This window comes from Eulemur rufifrons, chromosome 24, assembly GCF_041146395.1.
Source record: "Eulemur rufifrons isolate Redbay chromosome 24, OSU_ERuf_1, whole genome shotgun sequence".
NCBI lineage: Eukaryota > Metazoa > Chordata > Mammalia > Primates > Lemuridae > Eulemur > Eulemur rufifrons.
Genome location: NC_091006.1, coordinates 14,355,165 through 14,370,895, shown reverse-complemented (window position 1 = coordinate 14,370,895; position 15,731 = coordinate 14,355,165). Strand labels below are relative to the sequence as shown.

General features: G+C 48.7%; 1 protein-coding gene across 1 annotated transcript in view; it reads left to right on the top strand.

The window, feature by feature from the left end:
• The window catches only part of NLRP5 (NLR family pyrin domain containing 5), a 36,546-nt gene that overhangs the window by 16,661 nt on the left and 4,154 nt on the right, over positions 1-15,731 (top strand). The window contains exons 7-11 of the mRNA XM_069456927.1: positions 2,411-2,584; positions 6,434-6,604; positions 9,264-9,434; positions 11,465-11,635; positions 14,421-14,591. Coding sequence (XP_069313028.1) covers positions 2,411-2,584; positions 6,434-6,604; positions 9,264-9,434; positions 11,465-11,635; positions 14,421-14,591 — 858 coding nt within the window. The remainder of the gene's footprint in view (positions 1-2,410; positions 2,585-6,433; positions 6,605-9,263; positions 9,435-11,464; positions 11,636-14,420; positions 14,592-15,731) is intronic.

The window sequence follows — 15,731 nt, the reverse complement described above, 5'->3', positions numbered from 1 at the left end:
ATCTCTGGCCACCATTCATGTTTTCCATCTCTGCGATTTTGTCATTTTGACAATGCTATAAAAATAGAATCAATACAGTGCGTCACTGCTTGAGACTGGCTTTGTTCAATCAGCCGTTGGGATCCATCTGAGCTGTTGCATGTGTCGGTTTGTTCTTTCCATTGCTAAGAGCCATTCCAGAGTATGGATGCACCACAGTTGGTCTAACTATTTGCCTATCCAGGGAGGTTTTGGTTGGTTGGTTGCAGTTTGGGGCTTTTACTGCAGTTTGCAAACCCTGAGCATGTGCTTGGTCAATTAGATTAGCCTGGTCTAAAGATACTACTACTCAATGTTTATGGTAATCTGAGACAAGCAGGGACCCCTACCTTGAGCTTCGTTAGCTGACATGTCAACTATTTGCGCCATGTATGCTTTTGCCGGGTAACTGGGGAACGGCACTTCTGAAAATGTAACTTGAGGAAGTGGACTAAAGCATAGGTGTCCTTCAAGGATGGAAACACATATGTTTTCCCAACATCATGTGGGTTTTACATCTTCTCTGGGAACAAACAGGAGCAGCTGCCACCCTCTCCCTCTCTCCCACTCTCTCCCTGCTTCACAAATAGGGTAACTGGAAGTTGGATTCAAAGAATAAATAAGACACATGTTGTCAGAAGAGAGACAGGGGCTACTTGGGACCAAGAAGGGGAGTAAGTGCAGGGTCACCTGGTGGGAGGTGACTGCCTGTGTCCCGGAAGTGTGTGTTTAATTTCTGGTAATTCATGAAGGCAAGAGTATAGATCTGTTTCCTTCACTGCTATGTTCCCAGAACCTAGAACTGCTCTGTTCCAAACACCTGGCCCATATTATGCCGCCAAATATTTATTGGATGGAGGGATGGAATGATTGGCTAACCCTCCAAATGGGAGATGACTTTGAAAGATAGATTGGGCCACATGGTGGAGGGTTTCAACTGAATATCACATTGGGGAGTTGGCATTTTCTTTCATTCAATAAGTACAGAGATCTATAATGTTACTCTAATAGGTTCCAGGGATGTGCCAGCCAACGAGTCAAGGTTCCTGCTCTCACGTGCTCGCAGGCTACACAGGGAGATAAAAACAAAACAAAATCTTGCCTGTGCACACACACACCATGAACATGTATGTTTGGAGAACTCAAAGTTCTGTCTGAAATTCAACACAGGAAATGATATTATTTTCCACATGCTAGCATATTATTAGTTGGGTTCTGTAACAAACACAGCTGACAATGTATAATGGTTCTGAAACAAGAGAAGTATTTCTTGCCTATGTAATAAGATGGTTTGAGACTGGCGGGGCTGGGGGGTGGTCCTACAGCTAGGCTAGCAGGGGTTCTAGCATTAACACACAGCTTCCAAATCCCCCTTGTGTGTTAGAGGTTCAGCTCACAAGAGCAGAGAGGTTTTATGAGCCTGGCCTGGAGGTAGTTCAAATCACTCACTCAAATTCCCTTCACGCTCTCTTAGCTAGCACTCGGTTATGTGACCGTGGCCACTGCAAGGCAGGCTGGAAAACGTAGTCCAGCTCTGTGTCCCGGAAGAAGCAAAAACAGGCTTGCCCCGTCAGCCTCTGCCCCACCGAGGCGTTGCCCTAAGTGCTTGGTGGGTATTCTAATGTTCCAGTCCTCACAAGCACCACTAAGGTCGGTAGCATCATTAGCCCCATTTTCCAAGTGGCAGGTTGAGTCACAAAGATGTTAAGCTACTTGCTTAATAGAAGATTAAGGCTTAAGGGTAGAATTGCTGGCTCGTGAGGTAGATCCACACTCAGCTCTTGCAAATACCGCCAGTCACTTCGGGAGGTTGTGCCTGGCAGCAAATGCTTGGGTGCCTGCCGTGTAGCAGCACTACCGCAGCTGCTAACGGTGCAGCAGGGACAAGGCCAGCCGGGCCTCTCCCCTCGCAGACGTGGCGTGTTCTAGGTGGGAAGACGGGCAGCAAACAAGTGTAAATATAAATGGGGTGTTAGCTGGTGATCGCTGCTATGGATGTAATAATGTCGAATAGAGAGGAGCAGAGTGAGGCAGGGTGGGCACAGTTTAAGGTAGTAAGTCCAGCTTACTCCAAAAAGGTGACAGTTGAGAAACCTGAATGTGGAAATGAACCACATGAAGACCTGGGGGAGGGGAAGGGATGTTGCCGATGGAGGAACAGCAGCTGCTCAGACCCTGAGGCAGCAGCGAGCGGCGTCCAAGGACAAGAAGAGGCGGGAGCAGCTGGCGTGCACACAGCGAGGGGAAGCGGGTACGGCAGGAGCAGCTGGCGTGCACACAGCGAGGGGAAGCAGGTTGCTCTGGGCGGGAGCAGCTGGCGTGCACACAGCGAGGGGAAGCGGATTGCTCTGGGCGGGAGCAGGGACGTGTTTCACGCTGCCTGTCTCTGCAGGTTGGATCACTGCGGACTCAGCAGAAACGGTTACCTGATGATCTCCCAGGTCCTTACCACACGGTCCACCAGCCTGAAATATCTCAGCCTGGCAGGGAATAAGGTGACGGACGAGGGTATGAAGCCTCTCTTCGAGGCCTTGAAGGCCCCACAGTGCACCCTGCAGAAGCTGACGTGAGTCCCACTTCCTGTCACTGGGATTGTCTTAACTGAGGTCCCCCGAGTCGTGAGGGAGGGGAATTGGCAGGTGCATATGCCCAGGGTGGGCATGGGAGTTGGGGCCTCGTGGGAGTGCCCCAGTGCTGGGAGGAAGAAAGACCCGATAAAACACATCTGTCCTTGCTACTGAACTCTAAATGAGCACAAAAGCTGGGAGCAGGAGGCAGCCAAATGGAAATCAAACAGCAACCTTCCAAGATAAAGCCGTCTTGGAGCATGAGGGCGGCGTGTGGCCACATGGGTTAGTGAGTGCTCGACTCCACGATCGGACAGGCTTACCCGCCCGCTTACTCGGAGAACTTGATGGCAAAGTCAAGTTCTGCCTGGCAAAGTCCTGACCAGCGCACAGGCGTTCTGGTCTTCTGGGCACAGACTGGCCCACAAAGGAGGGTCTGAGCAGAGCATCACCCAGAACCCCGATCGGAAAACTCCCACCTCCTCCTGTGGAGAAGAGGCAGCTGCCACGGGAACAACCCCGGGCATGTTGTTGTAGAGGAAGTGCTTGCACATGGAAACACGAGGGGGCAGAAGTTCTGCGTCTGTGGCACCTGACAGTTCGAAAGGATATCACTTTCTTGCTGATAACTCTCCCCACGGAGGGAGACAGGGAAGAAGTAACAGTTACAGCAACCATTTATGAAACGCTTGTTGAGCTGAGCCAAGTACAGCCACGCCTGCCTCACTGAGTGCTCAAGCCAGCTGTGGAGCAGGCGCTGTTGCTGACCCTGTGGGTAGATGAGGGGACAGTTCTAGAGTGAGTCACTAGAGCACAGTGAGAACATTATCGGTCGTGCAGCAGGATTCGAAGCGGTGGCTGGTTCGGCGGAGCTGTGCCATCCAATGTGGTGGCCACCCGTCACACGTGGCTGTCGAAATTTAAACATCAAGTTCAGTTTCTTGATCACGCTAGACCCACGTCAAGTGTTCGGTAGCCACGGGAGGCTGGTGGCTGCCACTCTGGACGGCACAGCTCTGGGCCATCTTTGATCTTGGCCCAATACCAGAGTTGTTGGATTAACTAAAGTGTTCTGAAGAAGGCAGACATCTCTTTGTTCCAACAGATTGGGTTTTTCTTTAAGTGTAGCTTGGAATTTGGATTATTTTTGGTGAGTTTTCTGGCTTTTTAAGTATTTTCTAGTAATACAAACATTTTTTTAAGAATACTTCATGGTCCAAAAAAAATATGAGGGCTGTCTGGAAAGTCTCCAGCCATTGCTAATATAAGGACAATGGTTACATGGCTGGGTACTTTCCGGACAGCCCTCGTAACCCTGAGGGCTCTTTAGCCCGTGGGCTTCCAGTTCACATCTGGATAAATGTGGTCGACGCTTCCCTGTTTAATACTGGAGCCCCCAGCCACACGTGGCTGTTTAGATATAAAGGTAAGGAAATGCATAAAATTAAAACTTACTTCATTGCCTTAGCCACATGCCAACTGTTCAATAGCCTTGTGACTAGTGGCTGCCATATTGGACAGCATAGATCTAGAACATTCCATCACCACAAGACGTTCTGTTGGAAGCACCGTGTCTGTCAAACTCAGGTATGTAAGTATTTTGGAGCCCAGTGGTTGGGGTCAATAACTCCCATGTGGGGTCTGATAAGGTACGACACGACATTCTTTCAGGGAAGGGGGAGTTCACTCCATGTTCTTATCACAACAAAACATATGTCATTCACGTCACAAACTACGTAAGTGTTTGAAATCCTCTCAAAGCTGTGTAACAAACTGTCAGAAGTACCCAGAGTCAGCTCCATAAACTGGGTTAGACAATTCCATACCCTACCTGGGTTGTTAATGAATACATTTTCGCGCTATGTTTCTGTCTTCCATCCTTTTTCTATTCTCGCCTGTTTGGACCCAGTATCTATATGTTTTTAGTCTCTCTTCCTTAATTTCGTGAAGCCAGTGCTGAAACCCCAGGGTCACAGCTTGTTGTTTAGCATCCTTGAGCCCCGGGCTCGGCTGAGCGTTCTAATCCAATCAACTCCAACGTCCCAAGCGGCCTGCCAGGTGCGCCTGTGCTCATCCCATTTACAGATGAGGAAAACCCAGTCCAGAGGAAGGAAGTCTGTTGTCTAAGGTCCCACAGGGAGAAAAGGGCAGAGCTAAAAGGTGAGCTGTGGTGTGATACCCAAGGGACTGAGCTATTACCTGGCAACTTCCTCCCTGACGTCCCCCAGTCTAGGCAAAGCTGCTCTCCCGTGCTCTGGAGCATGCTGTGGCAGGGGCATGTCACATTAGTTCTAAAGTCATAGCAAAAGTTGAAAAACAAGGACAGGTTGAGCATCCCTCATCCAAAAATCTGAAATGCTCCAAAAGGTGAAACTTTTTGAGCACTGACATGACGCTCGATGGAAAGGCTCACTGGAGCACTTCGGATTTTCAGATGAGAGATGCTCGACCAGTAAATATAATACAGATATTACAAAACCAAAAAAAAAAAAAAAAAGCCTGAAATCTAAAATGCTTCTGGTCCCAAGCATTTCAGACAAGGGATGCTCAACCTGTAGCACAAATTACCCTTTAAAGGGCGGGGGTGGCAGTGGGAATCTCACTAGCAGTGAATATACCGTTCTCTCCATCCGTCTGACCCAGCCAGCGTGTCTCTCTTCATCAGAAGAAATCACTGCCGGTGATGCTGCGCGTGCGGTATTTGCAACGTGTTCATTTAACTTTGCCCCAACCCTATGACAGAGGCACCACTCAACTTATTTCCAAGTACGATAGCTCTGTTTTGTATGCCTAAAAGAGGGAGATGATCCAAGTATGATTCCACAAGTCAGTTGATTGCCATACAAAGAATTCTTTTCCCTTAGGCTCACAATGCTTAAAGGGAGGAGAAGAACAAGAACAAAACCTCCCAGGAATACACTCAATAGACGAGGTATATTAGCCACATGGTGAGTGAGTTCAAACATTATTAAAGTCAAGTTGCTCAATTCGGATGTAAGCAGGCCTCTGTGGAAAGTCAAGTCTAATTAAATTTCACGGTGGATATAAGCGGTTATCGCAGAAACTGGCTCGATGGACACAGTGATCTCTGTGACGACGTGTGAGGTCGCTGGACACGGGAGTGAGACTCTGGTGTTGGCCGCGAGGCTTCTGAGTCAAACGGAAACAGGGTGTGGCCCCGTCCCAGCCTGGGTTGTCCTCCTTGGAGAAGCCGCTGACAGTGTAGCCTGCCACGGCCGGGCTCTCCGAGTTTGTCAAACTCTCGGGTTTATTTGTATTTTGAAGTCTGGCAGTCGAGGTCAGTAACTCACACGTGGGATCCGCTGAGATCTGGTCACGTTCTCGCGGCAGGAGGGGTCGTGGGGCGCGGTTCACTCTAAGTTCTTGTCACAGCAAAACGTCACTCGTGTAGCAAACTATGTAAGTGTTTGGAATCATTTCAAAGCTACGTAAAAAGCTGCTCGAGCTTTGACAAAACAGATGGAGCTTATGTCTAGCTTATGTCTAAGGGTCATGATGTGTTAAATGTCATACTTTTAAATAGGAAAATCACTCATTTTGGCAGGCTGCTATCATAGGCCATGTGGGTACTAGAAATAGCAGAGAGCAGGTGCACATCGCCCACCCATTTCCCCGCTGTGACTGGCAGACGTCATCACCCAGGATACAATTTAGGGTATTTGGGGGTGGAAGCACTGGAGTTGAGTTTGCAAGTTAAAGGCAGGCATGATGTGACCTCACCATTCATCTGCAAGGACGGGTCAACATGGGTGATGTTTCTTTCCCTCCTTGCAGAGAAGGGAGAGGTGAGACTCCCCTCGTTTCCCCTCGGGGCTCTCTTCCTGCAGGTTGGAGAGGTGCAGCCTCACAACTGTGAGCTTCCGTGCCCTGGCTTCAGCCCTGGACAGCAACCAGAGCCTGACACACCTGTGCCTGTCGAACAACCATCCGGGGAATGAGGGCATCTACCTGCTGAGCCAATCCATGAGGCTGTCCAGCTGCAGTCTGCAGAGGCTGATGTGAGTCGCGATTGCTTCACTGGGGGCGGCTTCATCACTCTCTCACAAATAGCATGGTCTGTGCTCAGAGCACAAAGCAGTGGGGAGAGTGGAAATCGTCTTGGAGGGACTTGGTATGTGCTGGACCCTGTCCTGGTAATCATCTCCCAGATCTCATCCTACCTTGGAAAATTCCACCTCTGCCTTTATGTTTCCATGTTTGTTTTTTATTTTGGGTTTTTCTTTTTTTCTGTTTTTGAGACAGAGTCTCACTCTGTTGCCCCAGGTAGAATGTCATGGCATGATCATAGCTCACTGCAACGTCCAACTTCTAGGCTCAAGTGATCCTCCTGCCTCAACCTCCTGAGTAGCTGGGATTACAGGGCTGTGTCACCATGCCTGGCTAATTTTTTCTATTTTTGGTAGAGATGGTGTCTCACTCTTGTTCAGGCTGGTCTCAAGCAATCCTCCCACCTCGGCTTCCCAGAGTGCTAGGATTACAGGTGTGAGCCACTGTGCCCAACCTGCATTTGTGTTTTCTTACAGTGGGAAGTTGTCATGCAAACAACCATTTCTTGTAATTTGAGGATATCATGTTCTGTAAAGTCACCCCAAACACTGAATTAGCCAACACTGAGCCATTGCCCTGGGGCGATGTGGGCTTAGCTTTCTGTGAGCCTCTGGCCACGTTGTCATCGACTGATCAAATAATTCATCTTGTTTTGCATGTTTCTGTTCAGAGGCATCTTATTTAATACATATTGTTGATTCATTAACAGTGAGCTCCAACCAGCAGCACTGTCGCTCGTGCCCGAGCAGAGCTTATCTAACACGTGTAAGGGATATCACAGCCAGACGGCACTTTGGAGCTATGCTTGGGGGCCATTTTAAACAGCAAAATCACCACAAAGCACAAAAAAATCGACAAATGCAGCACTAAATGCCCCTCAGAAGGGACGCTTGTTTATAGTGTGTGAGCCGAAACAAGTTCAACCTCAACTGGAGCGTGAGACTGGTCACTCTGCCTGCTCTGCACTCGGGCATCTCAGAAGGACCGGAATCGCCACCAGTGATGATTTTGGGGGGGTTACCAATAAATTTTAGCAAGCAGCAAAAATCCCAAATACAGAGTCTGTGACCAATGAGGATCGGATGTATTTACTAAGCACCTGCTAATGGGCAAACACTTAGCTGCTAGTGATACGGAGGTGAAAGACTGATACGGTTCCTATTTCTATGTAGTTTAAATCCTGGTGTGGGAGAGATAATGAGACTTTCAGGTGACAGCGGTGGCTCAGGCCAAAGCCACAGCCACAGAGACTGTTGCGTGACTCCCAGGAGCACCAACCCCACACACAGACCGACGTGAACCGTGTCCTCTCGCTATTGTAAAACTAGGTGCCTGTGTAGCTGCTTTAAAAACTGCCTCTTCATGCTGCCAAATTACTCTTTTATCATAAATCTTTGGTTTGTGAGAATGAGAGATTTTTGTTCCTGTTCAATACGGTTTTCCCTCTTTATCTGTGTGTGTATGGGGGGTTGATTCCAGGACCCCCCACCGATCCCAGACTCCCTCCAGGGATGCTCAAGTCCCTCGTATGAAATGTTTGCACATGACCTACACACATCCTCCCGTGTGCTTTGAATCATCTCTAGATTGCTGCTAATACCTAATGCCATGTCAATGCTATGTAAATGGTTATATTGTGTTTTTAGTTGTATTATTCTTTATTGTTATATATTGGGGGGGTTAAAAATATTTTTGATGCACAGTTGGTTGAATCTGCAGATGCAGAGGGCCAGCTCCACCGTCCACGTACTCTGCCTTGGGGTCACTTTGCTTTATTGACCACTTAGTCTATGATAATGTCATAGGAGCAAAAAAGTACTTGTGTTAATGCTACACGTGTAGCCAGAAATGCCATTAAAGACCATAACCTGAACGTGTGTGGCTGCCTAAGGATGAGCTCCAAGGTCCCCCAGTGAGGGGACGGCAGGGAGATGCTGAGTTATTATAGGTAGAATAGTGACCCGCCCCCAAAACATGCCCATGTCCTAATCCCTGGAACCTGTAACTATGATCTTACATGGCAAAAGGGACTTTGTGGATGTGGTTAAGCTTCCCGAGGTGCGGAAATTACCCTGGTGGATTTTCTGGGTGGCCCCAGTGCAGTCACTGGGCCCTTGTAGGGACAAGGAAAGCAGCAGAGGGCATGACGATGGAGCTTAGGGTGAGGCCCCTGCTGGCTGGGGGCCAGGTGTCAGGGCTGAGGTGCCTCTAGAGGCTGGAGAAGGCAGGAAACAGCTCCCTCCAGCCACCAGTAGGAAGGCAGCCCTGTGACAACTTGACTGACCTCTGACCTCCAGAACTGTAAGATAGCAAATACATGTTGTAAGCAACTGAGTCTGTGCTCATTTGTTATAGCAGCCATAGGAACTGCATTGAGTATGAAAAAAAGAAAGGTCCGAGGACCTTGATGAGCATCCGCCCCGAGCATCATGTCAGTCACTGTGCCAGGCGCTTTGTGATGGGCCCATCGTCTAAGCCCACAACGCCTTAAACACACATGCTACCCTTCCCTGCACGGGAGCAGCTGGGCCGGGAGAAGTCGAGCAGTTGGCCCAGGGTCACACTGGGGAGCTAGCGTAACTCTCTCTCCTTCCCCTGTGTGCCCCACAGACTAGACCAGTGCAGCCTGACCGTTGACAGCTGTGATTTCCTTGCGGTAGTGCTGACGGGCAACGCACGCCTGACACACCTGAGCCTGAACTGGAATCCGCTGCAGGACGAGGGCGTGAGCCTTCTGTGCAAGGTCTTGATGAAGCCGTGGTGTCAGCTGCAGGACCTGGAGTGAGTTCCCCGCGGGGGGCTGGGGATGAGGCTTCCGCATCGGGGCCTGGGGGTCCTGGAAGGTCAATAGAGTGGAACCAAAAGCTAGTCCCAGGGTCTGTGGGTGGTGATGTGCCAGGGGATGCTCTAGGTGAGCTGACGTGTTGACGTTGCCACAGTCCTGGGAAGGGCAGAGAAAACACTCAGGAACCGTGAGTTCCAAGTTACCCTTGGTACCTAAACCTGCTGGTTTTCAGAGGAGGTGGTCTTGCCTGCAGTTAACCTCCAGCTGCTCATCTGCACGTGGAATGGGGGCGCTCTTGTCTCTCTTTCAACCTCTTTCCTTCTGGGTCTCAAATTTCTTCACCCCTCTTTGGAATGCGTCTGTTTGATAGGAGTGTTCCATCCTTACGCAGACTAGAAAAGCTAAAAGATCTCAATGAGCAGGGATACATCTTTAACTTCACAGTCATTGCTGTTTGTAGTTTGGGTGTCTCCTGGGGTTCTCTCCTAGACGTATACGTGCATTTAATGTTTTACAAAGAAGGAATCGCAGTAGCCAGTGGTCAGGTCATTCTAACCAGGCGGCAGGCACAGGACTCTAAATAGTTCGTGTCTAATCTCCTGTAGTCACCCCACCACCAATCGTATCTAGCGGAGAACTAGAACTCCCTAAGAACCAAAACCTTGGCTTCGATATCACATTCCGTCTCTGAGAATACACAGATTATAATAAATGAAACACGGATGGTAGTCCATGTAACGGTGTTTCGTGATGTCAAACATCTCCAGCTAGACACTTGGCATATGTCCAGCGTTTTAGTCACAAGCACCTTGTCACTCTTTGTGCACTTGGTAGTATTTTTATCAATGACAAAGGTAGGCTTAATGGACCAAAACATGGGGCCATTTTGAGATTGCTCCCTTCCCAATAATAAAGGAGTTGAATATAGATCACAGTTCACAAACTTCTGAGTGCCCCAAGTACTGATTCCCCTATTTGTTTTAATTAACCTGGCATTTCCAGCCCTACTTCCGCAAAGTATAGAAACAATCTTAGTTAGAAATGTCCTTTCTTCGGGGTTGCATTTAAATATGAGATTATCTGGTCCCTCAGGAAAGGGATGAGAGTGGAGGGTGGGGAAAATGTTGGGTGTGATTGATGGTATCTTTGGAAAAAGAAATGAGCACACCAGAGTTTGTCTTCCACCTGGAGTTTGCTTCAAGATCTCCATGATGAGGTAGGAAGAGAGAAATGCAGTGTGCATGAGTAGAAATTGGCAGAGCCCTGAGAGGGAGAGAGAAGGTGATAGAAGTTACTGAAACACAGGTAGGGTCTGGGGTCAGATGCAGGGGGAGCCTTGTGCTTCTCTTCCCAGGTAGAGTGTCATCATTTATCCAAGCTAGCATCAAAGACTAGGTCATCCCCAGGGTCTCCAGGTGTGAACCCTCACGATGGAGCCCCCCATGCCTCTCAGCCCCAAAGGTGTCATTCTGCTCCTAGCACACTAAGAGCATAGGGATGTGGGACTTAGATGGTTTCAGTCACTTCTACTCAGGTAAACCATCCAGCCATTATCGTGGGGGCCATTTCCACCCCACTCTACCTGGAAATAGAAGCAGGAGACTCCCCCCTTTCAGACCCCACACCCCATCTGTGTTTCTGTAACTTCTGTTGCCTTCTGTCTCCCCGTCAGGGCTCTGCCACTTTGCCAGGGGCTCTACCAACTTCTACTCGTTCACGCTTCATTCCTCTCTTCCTCCCCTGTCATGGAGGTCTTGAAGCAAACTCCAGGTGGGAAACAAACTCTGGTGTGCTCATTTCTTTTTCCAAAGATACCGTCAATCACACCCAACATTTCCCCCACCCTCCACCACCACCCTCTTCCTGACTCAACAGACACCACACAGTCTAAGACACTCACAGGAAGGGACAGAAATGTCCCTTGTCAGGAAGGACTGAGGGGGATCCCCGTTAATGGTCCTGAACATTATCCCACTGTAGCACTTTCCTCAGACGACACAGACGTGCACTCCCCTGTGTCTTGCAGGTTGGTGGGGTGCCACCTCACCGCCGCTTGCTGCACGAATCTGTCCTGTGTGATCATGACAAGCAAACACCTGAAGAGCCTGGACCTTACCGCCAACGCCCTGGGTGACAGCGGGGTCACGGCGCTCTGCGAGGGACTGAATTACGAGAAGGGCTCTCTGAGGAGACTTGGGTAACCCCCTGGATCACCCCTGTGAGGGCTGGGCTGGAGGAAGTGGGGCCCCAAGAGTGAAGCTGCTTGCACAAGGTCAACGTTCTCATGACTCCCTCAAGTTAGACAGGACATAGCCTTGGCAGAGTCAGACCTGGGTGTAAATTCCAGCTCCACGCCTACGTATGAGACGAATGAAACAGCAAGTGCTCGGGTGGGAGCAAGGTCTGGAGGTAGAAAGCCATGTACTCATTGCACAGCCCCGTGTGCTGGGCGTGGTGCTGAACGGTGTACGTGCGCGGTGAAGAGTGTGGCATCGTGGCATATACGGTCCAGTGAGGAAGGTGGGCAAAAGCAGGTGATTACACTAGTGGTTCTAGAACTGTATTGAACATCAGAATCACCCAGGGCTCCAATACGATGGGCTGTGGTTCAGCCACAAAAAGGAATGAAGCGTGACACACGCTACAACAGGGATGAACCTTGAAAATGTGATGCTAAGGGGAAGAAGCCAGACACAAAGAGGCACATAGAGTGTGATTCCGTTTCTATGAAAACATCCAGAATAGTCCAATCCATAGAGACAGTAGGTGAGGGGTTGCCAGGGCCAGAGGAGGGACTGCTTAATGGGTACAGGGTTTCCTTTTGGGGTGACAAAATGTTCTGGAACTAGATAGAGGCAGTGGTTGCACAGCGCTGTGAACTACTCTAGAACGTAACACTTGCTGCCCCGTGCTGAGTACTGACCGTGTGCCAGCACCGCACGGCTTGTAAACCTCCGAGATGCCAGGGAAGGTCATATTCCTATTTTGTTGGGCAAAGGGCTTGATCTGAGGACCCATTTCCTTCTCTAAGTCACACATCGTTCAAGCTCCTTGCCACTTTCTTTGTCCCCTCGATGTCTCTCTGTGCAATCATGTCCCATCCCTAGCTTCTGTTCTGTTGCTTTTACTTCCATGTTCTGTTATCTTTGTCAGTCTTATAAGTGCTGTCTCTCAGCTTTCATGCCTGAGTGTGTCCACGTACAAATCTTCCAAGCTCCAGTGAATCCAGTTCCTCCACCCCCTCAGAGGTCGCTGAGAGTGGCAGGAGCAAAAAAACTACAAGTGTGGGTTGGTCACATGCGGTTGGTTGTCACTGATGTAAGTCTGTTTCCCCAGTGTTACGTTTTTCTGCTCCACTTGTTTCCCCACTCCCTGAAACAATGATTTCAAACCAGCTGCATCGCCTGGAGACATTTGGGGCCCACCTTGTTCTTCCTGGTACTTACCGAATGACCCTACCCCTTTGAATAAATCTGAAGCCATTTACTAGGAAAGCCCTACACTTTCTGTCAAGAAACCAACTATTCTCTGCGCCGCATGCCCCTCCTTCTGTATCAAGGAAGAAAGCGTCCCCTCGGTAATTGATTTCACCCCCACTGGGGATCTCACAGTCCCCTGTCTACGCAGCACCTTATACCATCACTGGTTTACCTGCCCCTTGCCTAGATCCTCAGCCCTCCCTACTGGATATTTTCTGTCTTTATAAATGCTTAGATGTTATTTTAGAAGCAAAGCCAAAAAGAAAGTAAGCCTGCATTGGATCCCATCGCACCATCTAGCTATAGGTGGCTGAAACAACTTGAGTGCATCTCACTAGCTTCTTACTCTTTTGTGAGAATTGCAAAATGCACAGTCCTGAACAATGAACACACTGAAACCCTATACATCCACCACCTAGTTTGCATAATCATCAGTGTTTTTTCTCTCTGGCGAACTATTTCATAGCAAGTTATGTATTTTTGACATGCTTCTCCAAAAGTATCTCCACACACATCTCCAAAAATAGCAGAACACTCCTCTACGATACCATTATTGCATGTCATGATGTTCCTTGGCTTTCTGTTGCTCTTCAGATAAAACCCTAAATCCTTAATACGGCCTAAAACGTCCAACCTCGCTCCCTACCACTGTCTCGGACTGTGCTCCGGCCGTCCGGTCGGCTTTCTGTTTCTCGGATGCGCCATCCTCTCCTTCCACAGCCTGGTGTGGGCAGTTTCTCATGTCAGTGCGTACAGTGATACATCCTCCCTTCTCCTAGCCTACTTCTCCTTGGCTTTGAGTTTGAGAAACAATCTCACTTTCTCAGCAAGTCTTTCCCCACGTTCCTTGTTACATTCCTTTGTTACAAGCATTCTTGGGCCGGGCGTGGTGGCTCACGCCTGTAATCCTAGCACTCTGGGAGGCCGAGGTGGGCGGATCGTTTGAGCTCAGGAGTTCGAGACCAGCCTGAGCAAGAGCGAGACCCCATCTCTACTAAAAATAGAAAGAAATTATATGGACAGCTAAAAATATATATAGAAAAAATTAGCCGGGCATGGTGGTGCATGCCTGTAGTCCCAGCTACTTGGGAGGCTGAGACAGGAGGATCGCTTGAGCTCAGGAGTTTGAGGTTGCTGTGAGCTAGGCTGACGCCACGGCACTCACTCTAGCCTGGGCAACAGAGTGAGACTCTGTCTCAAAAAAAAAAAAAACAAAAAACAAAAAAAAACAAGCATTCTTGGCCTTCATCTTTCATTCTTTCCACAACTATAGTTTGAGTCTCATCCAGCTCTCAAAGTGAGAACCAAGAGCAGTGGTGTCACCTGGGAATGCATTGGGAATGCAAATATTTGAGTCCTTCCCTGGGAATTACTAAACCAGAAACTCTGGGGATAGAGCCCCCCACTTTATTTTTTTAAACATCAAGGTGAAATTCCTTTGGGTCGAATGAAGGCACCATCGTTGCTCTTTGGGCTTATTTCCTGGGTGTCCTGACCCTGCAGGTTGCAGGCATGTGGATTGACCTCCAATTGCTGCGACATTCTCTCCTCCACCCTCTCCTGCAACCAGAGCCTGACCTGTCTGAACTTGGCGCAGAACAACTTCAGTCCCGAAGGAATGGTGAAGCTGTGCTCAACCTTTGCACATCCCATCTGTAAGCTACGGGTAATTGGGTAAGTCCCAGGCAACTGTCCTTGGAGATACAAACCTTCTCTTATGGTCGTGTTAGTTGGTGGAGAAGCGGTTTATGGGAGCAGTTGAGAGTGTGGCTTTGCAACCAGATCTTTGTGCAACCGATGAGTGCCCACTATGCTCTGAACACTGCTGGATGCCGGAGAGACCAGGATTTGGGAGATGGAGGTAGGGTGCCTGATGTCATGGAGCTTGCTTGTTTGGGTGGGCTGGGGAGGGCGGAGAGACAAGAAGTGAAAGTAACCAGGTGTTCATGGACAAATGGATAAATAGAATGTAGCATATGCCTATAATGGAATTGTATTCAGCCATAAAAAGAAAGGAAATTCGGACACATGCTACAATATATATGATCTTTTAGGGTCATTATGCCAAGTGAAATAAGCCAGTCATAAAAAGGCATATACTGTATGATTCCATGTGTATATGAGGTACCTAGAATAGTCAAATTCATAGAGACAGACAGTAGAGTGGTAGTTTCCAGGGGATGGGGGGAGGGGTTGGGGAAGTGTTTAATGGGTACAGAGTTTTAGTTTCACAGATGAAAGGAGCTCTGAAGATGGATGGTGGTGATGGCTGTACAGCAGCGTGACTGTAATTAACACCACTGAACTATGCACTTAAAAATGGTTAATGGCCAGGTATGATGGCTCATGCCTGTAATCTCAACACTTTGGGAGGCCAAGGCGGGAGGATCGCTTGAGCCCAGGAGTTCATAGACCATGCTGGGCAACATAGCAAGACCCTGTCTCTATAAAAAATTAAAAAATTGGCCAGGTGTGCCTGTAGTCCCAGCTACTCAGGAGGCTGAGAGAGGACGGTACCCTTGAGCCCAGCAATTCAAAGTTACAGTGAGCTATGATCACCAGCCTGGGAGATAAAAAGAGACCCTGTCTCAAAAAAAATGGTTAAGATAGTCAATTTTATGTTATATATTTTATCATAATTAAAAACTTATGTTTAGGATGACTACAGGTGGTAAGTACTAAGAAAGAAACTAAATAGTATGAGGGAGTGATCAATACAGGATGAATTTAGATTGCGTGGTCAGAAGTTCTCACTAAGAAGCAGGTATTTGATTTGAGTCCTCAAGAGCAAAGGCAGCTGCATGAAGATGAGGC